General features: G+C 39.1%; 1 protein-coding gene across 1 annotated transcript in view; it reads right to left on the bottom strand.

The window, feature by feature from the left end:
• Window positions 1–20,035, bottom strand: part of LOC131223856 (uncharacterized) — a 77,933-nt gene that overhangs the window by 44,130 nt on the left and 13,768 nt on the right. Inside the window, exon 4 of the mRNA XM_058219381.1 lies at window positions 19,646–19,723. Within this exon, the coding sequence (XP_058075364.1) occupies window positions 19,646–19,723 (78 nt within the window). The remainder of the gene's footprint in view (window positions 1–19,645; window positions 19,724–20,035) is intronic.

Below are 20,035 nucleotides of genomic sequence, written 5' to 3'. Positions count from 1 at the left end.
CCTCATAAATGAGGATAAGAGAGAAAGGTGGACTCTGATTATTGTGCGAACGTGGCAAAGTTCTATGGGCCCCAACGTGATGTATGTGTTATATCCACACCATCCATCCATTTTGCTCTATCATTTTAGGCCATGATTAAAAAATTGACGATCCAATGCTCAAGGGGACCACACTGTAGAAAGCAGTGGAGACAATGATGTCCACCGTTGAAAGATTCCTAAGGCCCACCATGATGTTTATTTGCCATCCAACCTCTTCATAGTTCATAAGGTCGTAAATACTTAGATGATGGGAAAACACAAATATCTACTTGATCTAAAACTTTTGTGACCCCAAGAAGTTTTCAATGGCAGGCATTCAATCACCTTTTTTTGTGTGTGGTCCATAGGAGCTTTAGATCTGGCTCTTTTTTGGGCCCGTGCCCTAAAAATGATACGGAAAAATGGATGGATGGTGTGGATATAACGCATACATCACGGTGGGGCCCACAAAACTTTGCCACATCAACGTAACATCGTGGTGTGCTAAACCATGTAATCCGAGACCTCCTCAGGCTTCGAAATCGAAAAGAGGGGGGTTTGTAAATGGGCAAAGAGACTAAGAGAGGGAGAGACGCACACGACGGTCTCTCTCCCCTTTTGAGTTTGAAACCGAGAGAGAGAAAGAGAGAGAGAGAGAGAGAGAGAGAGAGAGAGAGAGACGCATGGCTGTCTCTCTACCCCTTCAATTTCAAAACCCTAACCAGAGAGAGATGCGCATGGTTGTCTCTCTCCCCCTTCAATTTCGCTAAGCGAGTGAGAGAGAAAGAGAGACACTGCTGGCAAAGGAGAAGAAGAAGAATCGTTTCCAAGAACAGGTCTCTTTTTCTTTTTCGATTTTTTTTTTTTCCTTTTAAGATAGAAGTATAAAGTTTTTTTGGGAGGGAAAACGTTACGGGGTAACGGCCGTTATACCCTATAACGGTCGTTACGGCCCATGTAACGGCCGTTATGCTTCTTTTTCTCCGACCTCACCGATTCGACCTCGAATCGAGTAACAGTCATGGCCGTTACCTTTACGTATCGGCCAATACGTAACCGATTTGGGACACCTTGAGTCCAACACATCTCTAAGATATTCTTCTCGAAAGAATGGAGAGGAAGCTTGCTCCCTAGAAGAGTAGATACCATTCGCTAGGAAGGCATCTGACCCTAATTAAATCCTCTCTTTCTAATGATGAGGACATCCGAGCACCAGTCAAAGTATACCAGAGGAGGAGAGCTCATGTTTTTTTATGGCTAGTTGATACATACAAGGGGTCCCATGGGCCTAATTCAAGTGCCTAGCCCATTGAAGACCCCACATGCATGATTATGCATCTTTGAAGGCCCCACATTGGGAAGATGCATCTAGGTTCTACTTAGTTAGACCATTCCGACCATTGGATCATTATCATTGGACATCTTGATTGTATGCCACGAAATAGTTTAATTTATTTAGTTGTTTATATGTTTGCTTTTTTAGCTTATATTGTGCTGAATTTAGGGAGTTAGGAACAAATTTTATTTTATTAAGCGTCTTTATGTGAAACTTTTTATCTAAAAGCGTCTGTTTGTAAAATGTCTTTTCTTAGACTATATAAGGCTTGGACGTCCACACCCTAGCCCATTATTGTATATAAAATTTTAAAAAATAATAATAATCGCTTTCTCTTTCCTCTATGATGAAGTAAAACCTCCTGTGATTGGAGTGGTGTGAAGACATGGAGTGATTCTATCTTATTTATCTCTCTTATTTTCTTCTTTCAAGGTAGTATCTACACTTTTCTTCTATTTTCTCTCTCTACTTTCGTCAATCTCTCTCAATCCTTTTCTACTCCTTTATTTTCTCTGTTTTCCCTAAAACACATTCCCAATCTCCTCCAAAACCCATCCAGACCTAGGCCTACTTACATCGTACCACCGTACGAACCACCACACATGACTGTACGACCATACGGACAAGACCGTACGACCAACCCATCTCCTCCCTATTTCCCTCTTTGATCCTTGCTCCTTTCTCTCTAAAATCCATAACCCTAAGCCTAAAACCCTCAAGTCCAATCCTAAAACCTAGATTTCCCAAAACCCTAATCTTAAACCCTAACCATGAATCGTCCTAAATCTCAAAACACTAATTCCCAAATTCTAACCTCCATAGTCCTAAACCCTAATCCAATTACCCAATTTCCTAGTTCTCAAAATTAAATCTAACCTACCAAAACCTTAACAAACCAAGAGATTCCGTTTAGAATTAGATAAATTCCTATGTTAAATGGAAGTCCTACCTTCCATAGGTTCTATCTAATCATGTTTTATAAGATCTAACTAATGGGTTGTGATTTAGTCCTGAATCTAAGCATAGTTAAATACTTGAAATCATTAAGCTTATGATTGATTAACATTATTTTGTGCTTTAAATTGTTCTAGTTAATCCGTTGATGATCGCATTGCATCATTCTAGGCTATGCCATCTGTCTTGCATCATCTAACTCTCTCATATTTCTTATCCCTCTTCCGCTACCCTAAAGCCATTATACTTAAAATTGAGAAAACCAAGAGAGATTTCCTATGGAATGGTAGCTCTCTTCACCCCAAATTTCATCTTCTTAGTTGGTCAAAGGTTTGTAAACCTTACATTGAAGGAGGGGCTGCTATCAGAGTTATCACTAATGTTAACTCTGCTCTTTTGGGGAAATGGCTTTGGCGTTTCAGCACTTAGACAAGAAGAATGTGGAGGGAAGCTGTTGTTGGTAAGTATAAGATTGAGAATGGGGGTTGGTTCAAGAGGCTGACCTCTCTATATAGAGCTTCTGTCAATTGGAAAGCTGTTACAAGTGTTAGAAACCAATTCCTCCAAGGTAAGAATTTCTCAATGGGCAATGCGAGGAACATAAGATTTTGTCTTGATACCTGGATTTTGGATAGATCTCTAACTGAAGCTTATCCGAATTTGGTCAATATTTCCTCCAATATCTCTATCTCAGTGGCTAATTGTTTTTCTCCGTCAGGCATTGGTGCCTGGTGTCCCCCTTGCTACAGAAACCTTACCGATTCAAAAGCTAAAGACTTATCTTCTCTTCTCCTCCCTTTACAAGGGATTCATCCCTCTTTGGATCAAATAGACTGCCTCCACTGGACTCAAGACCCCTCAGGGATTTTCACAACAAAGTCCTTCTACAACTTAATCTCACACTCCTCCAACCAGCAAGTGCGGCCTTTCCTAGCCTTCTTCTGGAAATATAAGGCCCCCTCGAAAGTTGCAGCTTTTACTTGGTTGTTGGCTAAAGGACGTAGACCATAGATAATCTTCAGAAGCGATAAATGATTATCCCTAATGTGTGTCCTATGTGCCTCAGATCTACAATATCCATCCCCCACCTCTTCATCCATTACACTTTCCCAATGATTATTTGGAATGCCATCTGCGCTAAGTTCTCGAAGAACTGGGTCCCTCCTAATTGCATCCCATCTTTCTTACATGCCTGGCACTCTCCAGACTTTGACAAAGATTCCACAGCTTTGTGGAGGCTTCTTGCTCTTGCCTCCTTCTAAGCTATCTAATGTGAAAGAAATCTTCAATGCTTCCACAACTCTAACTCTCCGACTGTAGTTGTTGCTCTTATTTTCAGAGATGTTTCTAAATGGTCTATCAGTTTCTCTCTCTCTCAAAGACGGTTCGATCATTTCCAAGCTTTTGGTTTAGTGCCACCTTTCTCAGGGTTGTAGTTTTTGAAAATGTATAAGGCAGTGGGCCATGCGATCTATAAGTACGGAAGCTTGGCGGAGCTAAGGAATGAAGGCTATGTCCTAGGGGGGTGATTAGGATCAAATAAAAATTATCTCCTTTTAAACATAATTGCCTATGCAAATTAAACTAAGCAAGGAAATTAACTCTAAAGCTTCTAAGCCAATAGAGGGTCCAATCGCAAAGACTACAAAAGATGTGGCAATCAAGCAACTAGTCTATACATGATAGTGTACATGTATGTGTGGATGTGCTACCTATCAACTCCTAACATTCATCTAATCATGCATGCATATAATTAAACATTCAATCACATAAGCATAATTAAACAAGTTCTCAAAGACAATCCCAAACACAAGCATATATAGTGGTAAGGTTTCCCTACTCCACTCCCGACGGACGCGCTTAACCCATAAGTGTACTGGATTTCACTATCGGATGTCTTAAATTAGGTTCACCTCTAGCCTTTATACTCCTACACAAGGACCGACTCCTTCAGAGACTTACGTGGTTTTCTATAAGCTCTCCATGAACATCAATCCTAGTCCAAGGACCTACGTTTATTTCTGTCAGAGGCTCCCTCGGAGACTAAAACGTACACACTAGTATCCGGTGGCCTACACAAGGACTTTGATTTGGGTTCTACACAAGAACCTAATCGAGTTTGGCAATCAAACTCTGACACTTAATCCTACATAGGAGTGTACATGGACTCACTCAATGACACTTGTCGAATTGAGCCCCATTGATGCGTCGTCTTGGGTTGCTTGATCGATGCTCTCCCATGCTTCAATCAACTCCCCTTTGTTCCCTCGATCATGGTGTCGATGCATCACCACAGCTTCAGCTCCAAGATCAACCACCTTGCATGTGATGCTCCTTTCGGTGACCAAGGTGATGGGAGGACGGGTGAATCTCCTACAACTAATGGGAATATTGTAATCCTAGGGGATTCACCTAGATGGGTCTTCTAGAGGATTTACACAAGGATATACCTATAAAGGTTAGATCTAAACTCTAGAAAGTGGTGGAGTTCAAGCACATCTTTAAGGCGGAGGTTGGAATCCTCATTAAAGTGTTAATCTCAAAGAAGATGACTTAGAGTTCATTGGATTAGAGGCTTGAGATGAGGGATATGATCATGAAATCATATAAGCTTCTATTGCACCAAAAACTCATCGAAATACCCAAAAACCAAATGCCCTGCATATAAAGTTTGAGCTCCAACGGTAAAAAAACGGACAGAAAACGACTCTGCCAAGGGCATTAAGCAAGCCTTCGATGGCATCAAGAAAATCAAGTTTCCAACTGAGATGTTGTTAGACAATTTGCACATTTCTACCCAATACCATCGAGTGGTCTTCGATGCCATCGAATGGGTCATCAATACCATCGAGAAACTCAGATAAAAAGATCACAATCTGCTGAACAGACCTGAGTTACCTACTTGATGCCATCGAAGACCCCTTGATGACTGCTCGATGAGATCGAGCACCACTTGAAAAACTGTTGTTTTGAGCATATGATTTCACACAGCTTCGCACCTCTTCTAGCATAACTTACCATGTTCCAATTAAGCTTCTAAGGCTAAGGGATGATCAACAAGGTTTACCTATAAGGTTAAGGATCATCTAGAGGTTCAAGGGATTGTTTTGGGTCAAGGGTTAGGGTCACCAAGGCACCTCATTTACCTGTTCTTTGCTCCTTGATGGCCATGTCCTCTTGTGTCTTCGGTCTTAAGCTTCCAAGGGCTCAACCGACCACATGTCACATGGACTCACGTGATTGACAGACAAGATGCACTAACAGTCTTTTAGGTTTTTTTCTTTTCCTTTTCCTTATTACTATGTTTTTTTAAGGCTTCTTGTTTTTTCTTTGTTTTGTAATTGCCCTTCTCGAGCCTTCTTTGTTCTGGTTCTTTTTTATTTTATTTTAAGCATCCTTCAAAAAAAAAATCTAACTTGCATATTAAACCTTTTTATCCTTCCTTGTAGTAAGAGTTAATGCATTCATGAGCAATGAGGGCACAATCCAAAATCTATCTCCCTACTAAAAACGTACATTGGCTCTTTAATATAATACTTCCCAGCATCACCTTGAACTTGGCAACTAAAGTTTTTGCAAGAATCTTGTGCAACCCTCCTATCAAGCTTATTGGTCTATAATCCTCTTATACTTTGTACACCAACCACCTTTGGAATAATAGTTGTTAAATGTATTGTGACTTCACGCATTTTGGGCCTTGGGCCTCTTTGGCTTTGTTGTGTTTATTAGTTTTAGTTTAGGCCCGAGCTAGAGCCCATATGAATGTGTTTTAGTTAATCCTTAAGGAGGGCATTTCTGTAATTTCAACCATAACAAATTAAGCCCTAATAAAATCAGAAGGGAAAAACATGTGGTGGCTTGCATGAGAGCAGTCATCCCCTCTTGCTTTTTTTCTATTTTCGCCATCTTTGTCCTTTTCTCTCTAGTTTTTGTTAAAACCAACCTTCTTTCCCTATTTCACATGGTGTCAACGCACAACTTGGAGTGATTTCCGCCACAGCACTCTTTTTCAAATCCCTAATATTTGGATCTAGCTTGGTGGTCCCCAAAACCCTAGTGGGCTTATTGGAACTTAAGGAAAAGGTGACTCTTGTTGCGTTTGTGTAGAAAACATGTTTTCTACAGTTTCCGTCAACTAAATGGAATCGCTCACAAAAAGGGAGCATTAGAGCCCGACTTAAAGATATAGGCTTGCTTATTGTTTTGTTAAGGTGATGTTTAAGGTGTTTTTCCTTCAATTACTCTTCTGTGTTGGAAGCAGTTTTTTTGCATATACACCCAGTGTTCATATTATCGGCAATCACCGGAGCTGCGACACCTAAACTCTCTTTTTTCGTTTCTCTTCCTAATATCGGCAAATATTCAGTGATTTTATCGATTTTTCATGTAAAATACAATTGTCGACCAAAAATCGTGGCCTTGTCAAGGGATAACTGTAGCCAACAACTCATTTTCGACGATAAAGGGACGATTATATCGGGGGCTGCATAAATACCAAAAAAAAAAAAAAAGGAAAAAAAGGGGGAAAAAAGAAGCTTTTGGAAATGTGTACCTATAGAATAGGATCATTGATCGGAAGTAACAGTGGGCCAATCTCGGTGAAGAATATGCGAAATCTTAGGAATTTTGGAGAGATTTTTTGAGATTTTAAGGTTCCCTTCGGGAACCTCTTCTACCGGACTTTTTGTGGTGAGTTTTTTCAAGAGTTTAGGGTTTTGAAACCCTTTTATAGGGACGTAATTGCGTCCTACGCCCACCCGGACGGTAATCTGTCCGGGCAAGGCTCTGTGGGGCCAACCGTGATGTAAGTGTTTTATCCGCGTTGTTCATCGCTTTTCTTATATTGTTTTAAGGTGTAATCATAAAAATGAAGCAAGTCCACATCTCCAGTAGACCACACCAAAGGAAGCTGCAGTCAAGGTGTCCCGTATCGGTATCGGTTGGCGTAACGGTGACCTCCAAAACCGATACGGATACGGGGGCGTAACGGTGATACGGGGGCGTAACGGCCCGTAACGGCGCAAAATTTTTTTTTTGCCAAAAAAAAATGAAAAAATATGGATTAAATCCGGAATATTCTAAGCATTCCAAATATGCATTCATTTATAAATTGGAACATGTTTATGGTGGTGTAACGGTCCACTCTTTAGTGAGAAGTTGTATCAGACTGTCTGATGAATTTATGAACCAGATAACCTGAATTTGACTACAAAATTCATATATTTAATTTTCTAACTATCTACTATCAATGATAGATATATTAGAATGAATGTAATATGAAAATATCTTACATTTAGGTGTTTGCAATTATTTTTGAGGGCCAAAATTCATGCGTAAATAGAAAAAAAATATAAAATGGCACCCCAAATATGTAAAATGCACATTAACATGTTCTACTATGATTAACACATCATATGGCATCATTAAAACAGCAAAAGAATCATTAAAAAATGATTTTTCGAATTTTCAAAAAAAGGGCCGAAAAAAATGCGTAAATAGAAAAAAATAAAAAATATATATAAAATGGCACCCCAAATATGTAAAATGCACATTAACATGTTCTACTATGATTAACACATCATATGGCATCATTAAAACAGCAAAAGAATCGTTAAAAAATGATTTTTCGAATTTTCAAAAAAAGGGCCGAAATAAATGCGTAAATAGAAAAAACTATTTAAAAAATATAAAATGGAACCCCAAATCTGTAAAATGCATATTAACATGTTCTACTATGATTAAAACATCATATGGCATCATTAAAACAGCAAAAGAATCATTAAAAATGATTTTTCGAATTTTCAAAAAAGGGCCAAAATAAATGCGTAAATAGAAAAAAATATAAAAATATATAAAATGGAACCCCAAATCTGTAAAATGCACATTAACATGTTCTACTATGATTAACACATCATATGACATCATTAAAACAGCAAAAGAATCATTTAAAAATGGTTTTTCGAATTTTCAAAAAAGGGCCAAAATAAATGCGTAAATAGAAAAAATATTAAAAAAATATAAAATGGCACCCCAAATCTGTAAAATGCACATTAACATGTTCTACTATGATTAATACATCAAATGGCATGATTAAAACAGCAAAACAACCATTAAAAACTGATTTTTCGAATTTTAAAAAAAGGGGCCAAAATTCATGCGTAAATAGAAAAAAATATTAAAAAATTATTAAATGGCACCCCAAATCTGTAAAATGCACATTAACATGTTCTACTATGATTAACACATCATATGACATGATTAAAACAGCAAAATATATTAAAAAAAGTATAAATACCTATTTTTGACGAATTTCTGAAAAATGGCCCACCGAACTTTGATTCAAAAAAATCTATAATATAATGTGTTTTTCTATCAAATACCTAGCTAAGGTTGGTCGAAATTAGTAGTAGAAGGACTTAGAAACAGTTTGGAAGCAAGATGTTTCAAAAAAACAGCAAAAACAGAGCTAAAAAAAAAGTTACCGTTTCAGGCCCGTTACGGGCCCGAAACGGCCCGTTACGCCCCGTAACGGCCCGTTACGCCCGTATCGGTCCCGTATCGGCCGATACGGGTACAAAAAATCGAATCGGCCGTTTCGGCCCCGAAACGGGTAACGGTTCACACCGTTACCGTTACGTATCGGCCGATACGGCCGATACGTAACCGATTTGGCATACCATGGCTGCAGTGATAATGACACCCACCATTGAAACCCTAAGGGCCACCATGATGTTTTTTTTTTTTTTACCATCGAACCTATTCATAAGGTCATGTAGACGTTGATGAAGTGAAAAAACAAATATCAGCTTGATCCGAAACTTCTCCAGCTCCCAAGAAGTTTTTAATGGTGGACGCTTCAATCCCCACTTTGTGGTCCACTTAAGCCCTATACCTGCCTCAGTTTTTGGTTCATACATTAAAATGACCTGAGAAAAACAATGAACAACGTGGATAAAACACTTACATCACGGTGGGCCCCATAGATTCCTGCTCGGACGGATTACCATCCGGGCGGGGGTAGGACGCAATCCGCACCCCTTTTACAAGGAGTGAAAGCAGATTAGGTGTTACGTGTTTTTGGTGTGGAGCGTGCCGACCTCGGTGGCTTGGATGTCACCAAGTTCCGTGGACCCCACCATGATGTATGTGTTATATCCACACGGTCCATCCATTTGGCGAGATCATTTTAGGTCATGAGCCTAAAAATGAGATAGATCCAAAGCCTTGGGTGGACCACACCACAGAAAGCAGTGGGGACAATGATTCATATCGTTGAAAACTTCCTAGGGCCCATAGTGATGTTTATTTGTGATCCAAGTTGTCCATAAGATCAGATAGTCATCGATGAAGGTAAAAAACAAAAATTACACGGATCCAAAACTTCTATGGCCCCTAAGAAATTTTCAATGGTAGACGTTCATTCACACTATTTACTTCAGTGTGGTCCACTTGATCATTGGATATGCTTCATCTTTAGAATCAAGCCCTATAATTACTGCGGTGTGGTCCAGTTGGATGAATTGAAAACACAATTATCAGCTTAATCCAAAACTTTTTGTGACACGTAAGAAGTTTTTAATGGTGGGATTCAACAACTACTGTTTCCTTTGGTGTGTTCCACTTGAGATTTGGAACTACCTCATTTTTGGGACCATGTACTAAAATGATATGCTGAAATGGATGAATGGGGTTGATTTCTCGCATATATCATGGTGGGCCCATGGAACATTGTCCAGTAGCCACCTCGTTATTCACAACACGATAAAACACATGCCTTATAGTGGGTACCACAAAGTCCTTACACCAAGACATGATTTGGCTAGCGATGTTGCCACTAGCCAATGTGGGCCTAATCGTGATGTATTTATTTGATCCACGCTGTCCATCCATTTTTTTCAAATCATTTTAGATCTTAATCCAAAACATTGGGCATATATAAATCTCAGGTGGAGCACACCACAAGAAATAGTAGCGATTGAATGTCCACCATTAAAAACCTCCCAAGGTTCATTGTAATGTTTATTTGACATCCAACCTGTTGATTAGGTTATACAGACCTGTTTGATACAAAACTTGTAGCCCTTAAGAAGTTTTTAACCGCATTCAATCAACACTATTTCCTGTGATGTGGTCCACTTGAGATTTGGATCTACCTATTTTTTGGGCTTATACCATAAAATGATATGGAAAATTGGATGGATGCGTCAGTATGTCAGAAAAGTGCCATATCCAAGCCATCCATCACCAAGTATACAACTATATAGATTCCGTGTCCCAAGAAAGGTGTACTTTTTTAGTTCATCAACTTTTACATGTCTTAATTATTATATGCTAGCTACATTTGTATTATATGAACTCATTTTGATTACAATTGGAGCAATTTCTTACGGCAGCGCATGCTTTTTGGGCCCCATTAAATGAAAACTTATTATTTAATGCATTCTTTTTGTAATTTTTTTATTCCTAAATATGCAAATATGTGTATTTAGGCACACCATGAAGTTTCACTAAAAAATTCTATCATTTTCCTCATGTTTCGCCATTTTTCTTCGCATTTCCGGTTATCAGCGATATTATTAGCAAAAACGATATTATATCTTTGTCTCCAGTCAGCGAAACTTGTAGCGATACCGACAACTCAAACACTGTATACACCTAATTGTGTGAGATGTGTGGATGCTATTAATGCATGTTCTAGCTGATGAGGGGCTGAAAATTCTTATATGATCTTGTTGCAAGGGATAGTTGTGCTTCGACTAGTTTATAAATCAATGTTTGTCGTTATAAATTGAAGTAAATCAGTGCCTAGCCTATTATAGAGCCGAAAAGTACAAGTAGCGGTTCCTCATCATTGGGAGAGATGTTTGGACCTTTGTTTAATGTGTCCATAACCTCCGTGAAACTGAATGGGAAGAATTATCTTCACTGGGCTAAATCGGTTGAAGTTTTCCTCTTGGCCCGGGAAAATGATCAATTCCTCATAGAATCTAAACTAGAGGAATCTGATCCTAGATTCAGATAGTGGATGCATGATGAACTGATGTTGCCTAGATTCAATCATGGTTATGGAATAGCATTGAACCTGAGGTGAGCTCCAATTTGGTGTTTCTGAGCACTGCAAAAGATGTTTGGAATACCATGAGAAAGATGTATTTCTCAGAGTAGAACATCTCACAGGTCCGAGTTGTATGAGGAAATTTTCTTGTTTCGAAAGGAAGACAAGTCTCTTGGGGAGTATTTTGGTAAACCTATTAGTATGTAGGAATAGCTTTCAATATATCATCATATTACTTCCGATGTTACTCTTATGAAGAAGCAATTGGAGGATATGAAAGAATATCAATCTACTAAAGATCATATTATAGCCGTTGTATCAATTCCCTCAGTCGCAAAGGTCTATGCTAGACTTCAGCGAGTTTCTCTTGCAAATGACTCGGATAGTGCCCATGATAATGCATCTAATAATGTTGTGTTGGCCTCTCCATTTGGTTTCATTGGTGTGTGTGGAGGTCGTGAAAGTCGGACAAGTCGTGGTATGCATCGTGATGGGGGGGGGGGGGGGGGGGTTAGATTACCAGGGAGACGTAGAGGCGGCCATGGTGGTATAGGAGACCGCATATGCACTCACTACAATCTAATAAATCATATTGTGGATTTCTGTTGGGATCTTCATGGGAAGACTCCGAAGGCTAACCAAGCTCTTCTTCTGTATGACGTTTCCACTGATAGGAGACCTACTTTGCCTACTCCATAAAAAGTTGGTGGCGATTTGATGCAGGACATGAAAATTAAATATGATATGCGAGATTTTAAGATCACATTAGTTCAGAAACAATTACACAAATTCCATATCCCACATGAAAGTCCAAACATTCAATTAAGGGGAATCTATGCGGGTCCAGGCCTACACATGATAGGGCTGGATCAATAAAAATTATGAACAAAACGATACTCAAAGATAAGAAATAATCATCCACGCATGCATAGTAATTAGTCCCTAATCCAAGGGATTCAGAAATTCCAATTCGAGGAACCCTAGGGTAAGAAAATTGGCAAATAACTTAGGGAAAACGTAATCTAGGGCTACGATTCATGAAAAACGGCTATGAGAGGATAAAAACCTGAGCCAAAAGACGATCCCGCATGTGGACAGCAACAATGGCCCAGACAGACGTGCGTGTGATCCCGGCCACACTTGTGTGGGGCCCACTATTCAGAAAAAGTCCACCTTAGCCCTAGTCGGCCAGGGATGGTCTCCAAAACCCTCAAATCTCAGCTCGATCCGATGTACGGTTTGTGCGTGGTGCTCCGCTGAAGTTTCAGCTCGCCTGCGGGCCAAAATCTGGAAACCTGCTGTAATGAAGAAATCTGATGCAACAAAAGGACGAATTCGAAGTACGGATGGTGGGGGAAGATGGAAAAAAAGATGATGGAGGATGGGGGTGAATCGGGATCGATGTGGCTTCGCGCCACGGTAGTTAACCCTTCGAAAAGGGAGGGCTTCGCACCCACTCTTGAATTCTTCCACAACTCACGAAGAGAGCAGAAAAATAAAGCAGGAATTTTTTTATTAACTTCAATGAATCAAAAGAACTACAAGGGGTGCCTATTTATAGGGAAAATCTTATACCCCAAAACTCGCATCATATGCGCAACCTATTACTTGGCGATGAAGTAAACTAAAATAAAAACCAAACAGATAAATCTAAAGCGTTCACAATTTTCTAAATAATAACAATAAACAAAACCTAAAATATGAAATCAATCCGACGAGTGGGCCACGATCACGAGATCCCATGATGGGCTTTTCTTGACTATCGGGCCCTTTTTTTTAACCAAAACTTGTCTTCTAACTAGAAGGCCCTCCTTAAACGTCGTCATCGAGCCAGATCGATAGTGGGGTCCTCCTTCTGCATACGTACGTGCGTAGGGGTGGTAGCGGGCGAGCGTGCGTGTGCACGATGTCCTCATCACGATTAGATTAGCTTCACACTACCAGGGGAAGAATACTCACAGTTTGTCTCATCTAATGGCTCTATATCCAATAATGTCCCTTCCACCTAGATCCACTTTGGCGCAGACACATAAAGTGTGCCTCTTGTCATTTCTTCTCCTTGGGTCATTGATTATGGGGCATCAGATTAACATTTCTGGTAATCAAAACTCTTTTTCTTCCTTGATCGTATCTCGTCAAATATATTAGTTACTTCGGTGGATGGCAGATCGTCCACTATTGTTGGATTTTGTTCAACTAAACACATCTGTCTTTATATTCAATCTTGTATGCCCCCAAATTCCCTTTTAGTCATTTACCTGTTAGTAGACTAACAAAGTCTCTGAATTACTCTATCTCGTCCTTTTATTCCTACTATGTTTTTTAGGACATCAAAACGGGCAAGACGATTGGTGGAAGTCGTGAGAGGAGTGGTTTGTATTATTTGGAGAGGGAATCAGTAGAATCAGTAAGTGCTACAATGCTTGAGAGTCCAGCAATTCAATGGCATCGCCGTTTTGGTCATCCATCTCTCCACAAATTACAGACTACTGTTACATGCCTTCCAAATATGCTAAATTTGGAATGTGAAATGTGTCAGATAAGTAAACATCATATATCTCATTTTTCATCTACGTTCGATACTAGGAGTGATGTTTCTTTTAAATTAGTTCATTCTGATGTGTGGAGACCAGCTCGTGTTCTTGGCTTATTAGGCTTTAAGTACTTTGTCCTCTTTACTGATGATTTTTTCAAGATGGCGTGGTTATATCTCATGAAACGATTTAGTGCAAATTTGAGTAGGTTTCCGTCTGATAATGCTTTAGAATTTGTTTCTCGAGATTTTATGAAGTATGCACAAAGACAACGTATTATCCATCAAACTTCTTGTTCTTATACACCTTAGCAAAATGGTGACCGAGCAGAAGAATCAATACCTGATTAGGGTTATGCTTTGTTGTTAGAAATTAATGTTGCACAACCTTATTAGGGTGATGCAGTTCTTATTGCGCGTCATTTGATTATCAGGATGCCCTCGTTATTTTTAGATGGTAAAAAACCATTCTCATTATTATTTCCTGATCGGCCAGTTTTTTCGTTCCCCAAAAAGTGTTTCGTTGTACTTGTTTTATCCAGCTGCTCGAGTCTGGTCAAGATAAACTAGCGCATTGTTCTGTGAAAGCATATTTCTAGGATAGTCTCCTACTTAAAAAGGTTGTCGGTGCTATTGTCCTTCTCTTAAAAAGCACCTTGTGTTGGCTAACGTCACCTACTGTGAAGATATCCCGTTCTATGGTAAAACTGAACGTGTTACAAAAGCGGTGCCTGTGGAAGTTCCTTTACCAAATTTTTCCCACTAGATTTGGATGTTGAGAAACTACCATCCCAGAAAGATTTCACGAAGACATATTACAGAAAAAGAAGACAAGACCAAGCATCACATACTATTCCCTCTCAATCCACACCATCGGCTTCTACACCTAATGAGGTTCTCCCTCATTCTAAGTCTACAGAGGATGGCAATGACCTCCCCATTCTGACTCATAAAAGTAAACGTTCATGTGTCTCACATCCAATCTCCAATTTTGTTACTTCTAAAGTTTTAACCACTTGTCCAAAAATTATCAAAAATTTGCTCTTGCCTTGTTTGTTGTTTCTGTTCCAAAGTCCATTTAGGATGCATTGTTGAACGAAGATTGGAAAAAGGCTATAGATGAGGACACGATTGCCATGTATTCCAAAGATACATGGGAACTAACTGATCTACCACAGGGTTAGACACCAGTTAAGGGCCTGTTCGTTTTACCATTTACCACAGTAAATGGTGTTAAATGGGTAATGATTACTTTTAATAGTTGTTTAGAGAGAAATGGAAATCACAAAGTAAATATGCCTCAAGAAACGAGATTACATCGCACAGATTGGCTACGTAAAATCTATAGGTCCCACCGTAGTATATGTGTCCAATCCATGCAGTCCATCTGTTTTACCGGCTCATTTAGGACATCAGCCCAAAAATGAAGCAGATCGTAAGCCCAAGTGGACCACAGCACAGGAAACTGGGGGATAATGATGTCCACCGTTAAAAGCGGAAATTTGTGTGGGGCCCACAATGATGTGTATCTGTATTCTGTCATCCAACCTGTTCAAAAGGTCAAAAAGACATGGATGAACCAAAAACACAAATATCAGCCTAATCCAAAAATTTAATGGCCACCAAGAAGTTTTCAACAGTAGGAGTTCAATTCCCACTATTGTGTGTGGTGTGGTCCACATGAGCGTTGGCTTTGCCTCATTTTTGGCTCATGCCCTAAAATGAGCTAATAAAACAAATCGATAGTGTGGATCAGACACATACATCACAATGGGCCCCACAAATTTTACGTATTTCATTCTCCTCTCGATTTTTGTAAAATTTCCAATGTCAAAACGACAGCTTGCATAAAATTCGCATGGTAAATAATTATTACCCATTTACCAGAATTTACCATGGTAAATGGTAAAACGAATAGGCCCTAAGTGTAGGTGGGCTTACACAGTAAAATTTCTTCCTAATAGACAATTGATCGTTACAAATCTAGGTTGATTGCCAAGGGATGTACTCAAGTTTATGGAGTAGATTATCTAAATACATTTTCTCTAGTGGGCAAGCTCAATTTAGTTCGATTTGTTGTATTTGTTGCTACAAATCATGATTGGGTCCTCTTTCAACTAGATGTTAAGCATACATTTCTACACGAGGATTTGCACGAAGAAGTTTAAATGGAGCAACCTCCTGGGTATGTTGTTCAGGGGAAGACATCTAAAATGTGCGAGTTAAAGAAATCTCTATATGGATTAAAGTAGTCACCGCAAGCCTGGTTTGAGAAGTTCACTTCAATGGTGTGGTGGCATCGTATGTGTTGAAAAGAAGTACAATATATAACTCAGTATTCTCAAAACATACCAAATATGGGTATATTATTCTTGTTGTGTATGTGAATGATATTATAATGGCAGGTGATGAGTTGGAGGGTATTGAGAAGTTAAAATTGTATCTTCAATCTTAATTTCAAATCGAAGATCTTGGTCTTCTTCAATATTTTTTGTGCATTGAAGTGGCTAAATCCAAAGCTGGAACAAATTTATGTCAAAGAAAATATGTTTGTAACTTCCTAGAAGAGATAAGTATGCTAGTAACCAAGATGGTAGAAGCATCGATGGATTCTCAACTCGGACTTGAGCCTAAAGAAGGAGAGGTATTGGCAGAGCTTGGCATGTATAGAAGACTTGTCGGTAAGCTCATGTATTTAATTGTTACAAGACCTGATATTGCCTTCTTTGTTAGCATGGTTAGTCAATTTATGGAAAATCAAAGAGCCCCAGATTTAGGTGCAGTCATGAGAATTCTCAAGTACTTGAATGGTACACCTAGGAAAGGCATCTTGTATAGGTCTCATGGCCACCTCCATATAGCTAGTTATTCCGATGCAAATTGTGCAAGGTCAAGACATGACAAATGATCGACTACAGATTATCGTACCTTCCTTGGTGGCAACGTGGTTACTTTAAAAAGTAAGAAGCAAAATGTGGTTGCCTATTCCAAGTGTTGAGGCAAAATATAAATCAATGGCCCACACCACTAGCGAGCTTCTTTGGCTTAAATTCTTCCTTGAAGAATTGTGGTTAATTGTCCAAGGTCCAACGCCTCTGCATTGTGACAATCAAGCTGCTATCTACCGTGCCAACAATCCAATTTTCTATGAGAGAATGAAGCATATAGAGGTTGATTGTCACTCCATTCGAGACAAGGTATCTCAGAAGGAAATTTGCACTCTGTATATCCACTCCCATGATTGTCACTCAATTCTTAAAGTTTGTATCCAATCTGGACATGTATGATATCTACTCTCCATCTTGATGGGGAGTACTAAAAGTATCGTGGTTCACACGTTTTGGACCTTGGGCTTCTTTGGGCTTTGTTTTGTTTATTGGTTTTAGTTTAGACCCAAATTTGGACCCATATGAATATGTTTTAGTTAATCCTTAACCAAGGAGGGCATTTATGTAAGGTCACCTATAATAAATTAAGCCCCTAAGAAAGTAAAGAAGGGGAAAACATGTAGAGGCTTGCATGAGAGTAGTTGTCCCCTCTTCTCTTTTTTTTTCTTCTTCTTTTCTTCTTTCTCCATCTTTCTCCTCCTCTCTAGTTTCTATTAAAACCAGCCCTCTTTCCCTATTCCACGTAGCAATGAAACGCACTCCTACATAGCTGACAACCAAACCCTTTCCCAGAATCCTGCATTGAAGCTCATGATGTCACCTTTCACTGTATCCTAAGCACCTGAAAGAAAGCTATTGGAAAGCCATCTGATCTTGGCGCCTTGTCCCTGCCTGGCAAATCCATTGTTGCTTTGACTTCTTCTTCGGAAAACGGTTTCTTAAGAGACTCAACTTCCGCATTTGATTAACTGTCGAATTCCAAGTTATCCAATCTCAGCCTTTCTCAGCCTTCCCTGGTTAGCATTCTGTCATAGAATCGCACCACTGCCTCACATATTTGATCTTTACCTTGATCTCTTCTATTCTCCCCCCCATCCACTACCATGTTACTAATGCAAATCCATTCACTTCTAGTATACTGTCCCACATATTTGATTTTTCCCTTGTATTCTCCTCCTGTCCACTACTATGCTACTAATCCAAATCTGCCCATTCACTTCAAGTATACTGTCCGGTCTAGAAAATGTCACTTTAATGAACCATTTATTATCCCAATAACACCTCCCACCCAAAAAAATATATATTTTTACAAACAATCTACAAGAAAGTATAAGTCAATAGCCAGGTGGGATCCCATCTTAAAACTCTTTTCATTTTGTCCTTTCTACCATGGCTTTCAGTGACTGCTCTTCAACCTCTTACCATACTCGCTGCTTGAAATTCAGTCCATTAATTGATGAAATTTTTTATCCTGTGATTCCTACGACCCTGTCACCTAACCTTTTCAGTCACAGGTTCACAGCCTCTTTTGTTGAAGATCTATGTTCATTCCCATCGAAATACTCCAGAACGGCAAAAGGAAGCATCTTTTAAAGAATCAGATCCCTTGTTTCAAAAGGAACCTCCCATCCAATTCTCAACAAGTTTGCCTAGCCTTCTCTGAAATACCTATGGAACCTAAAGCACCAAAAATATGGTGGCTGCAAATAGTACAGTGCTAACCCTTTGGTGGTGGCTGCAAATATTCACTCAAGCAAAAAACCAGCAACATTCAACAGCAAATTAAAAATATAGATCTGATTACTATGATTTTATAGTATGGCAGATTGATGAGGCATGACAATCCATGGTGAGGATTGGTGTTACCTAAATCATTAACATAGCTACATTTTTCAATCCAGACCATGTGAAACAGGTCAAAGGTCAGTGTGCTCCAGATTGATACTTTTAACAGCACAAAATTAGTGTCCTATGTGCTTATTGCAGATTAAACTGTTATTTAAAATTTATATTTAGAATCTAGAAACTAATACAAATGGCACATATGGTATTATGCATGCAATATTTACAACAATATTGTCCATGTTCCAACATCTGTGTGCTTATAATGACATACTTGGTAGTTTGTACCACAAGAAACCAAACTCCTCCACCCAATGTAGTTGCAGTAGTTGAATTCTGAAGTAACATACCATGTAACAGCTCCCATACCACATACTAAACAGCCCGTGTTCCAGGTACACCTGGTTTGGACTATCAAATTAACATTTTGGAACACAAATCTATGGGTCCCATTTGAATGACCCGAAAATACTGTATCCATGTGTGAAGGATCAAATAATACCAAGATTGTATTGTTATTGTGCCATAATTTATGAAAATTAGGATATTGCTCCAAGGACGGTATACCACAAAACATGAACCATTTCAGTTCATTTTTTTGACGAAATTATCCTAAATAAGCTAGGGCTGTTTGGAATGGTGAAAATCAAAAAGTAACTAAGGAAATGAAATCAATTTCATGGACAGATTCCCACATGTGCAAAAGACGGGAGAATTGAGGAATCAATTTCTTTTCCCTCAGATTTCCACAGATGTCCTCTATAAAAGGCCATTTCCTTTTCCACATGGTTTGCAGATGATTGCATGCATCCACAGGGAATATCCTCGCCTCAAAATGGGGTGGGGACACCCTGTCGTCATTTTAAAAGAAGCAAAAAAAAAAGGCGCCATTTCCTTTTCCACTCTCAGTCCTAAAGAAAAGGAAACCTTTTCCACAGTTTTCCTTAGATTTGACATTTTCCTTTCCACAGCTACTTTTCAATTTCCACCAGTCCACACAAAGAAAAAGAACATACCAGGTCCATGAAGACATACTGAGAACCGTCCTTGTATGTGTATTGTTTGGTTTCCTTGAATATATTAGCTTCGGCTATCTGAACAAGCGAGATAAAAAGAAAAAAGAATAAAAATTGTTAGAAACCAAGTGACCTCACTACGGAAGGTGAAAAACAAGGGGGGAAATCAAGAGAAATAAAAGGCCAGGTCTATTAAATAATTTTGACTTTGCTAAGATCTGGCCCAACACATGCGCTAATCGCACACAACTCTTTATGCACAAGTTTCCATGGGGATGTGGCAAACATATATAAGATCATGGTGATGATGACGAGTGCTAATTGCACATGGCTACTTATGCACAAGCTTCCATGGGGAGATATGGCAGACGTGTACCAGATCTAGATTGT

Source organism: Magnolia sinica, chromosome 13 (assembly GCF_029962835.1).
Source record: "Magnolia sinica isolate HGM2019 chromosome 13, MsV1, whole genome shotgun sequence".
Lineage (NCBI taxonomy): Eukaryota > Viridiplantae > Streptophyta > Magnoliopsida > Magnoliales > Magnoliaceae > Magnolia > Magnolia sinica.
This window is presented reverse-complemented; position numbering and strand designations above follow the sequence as displayed.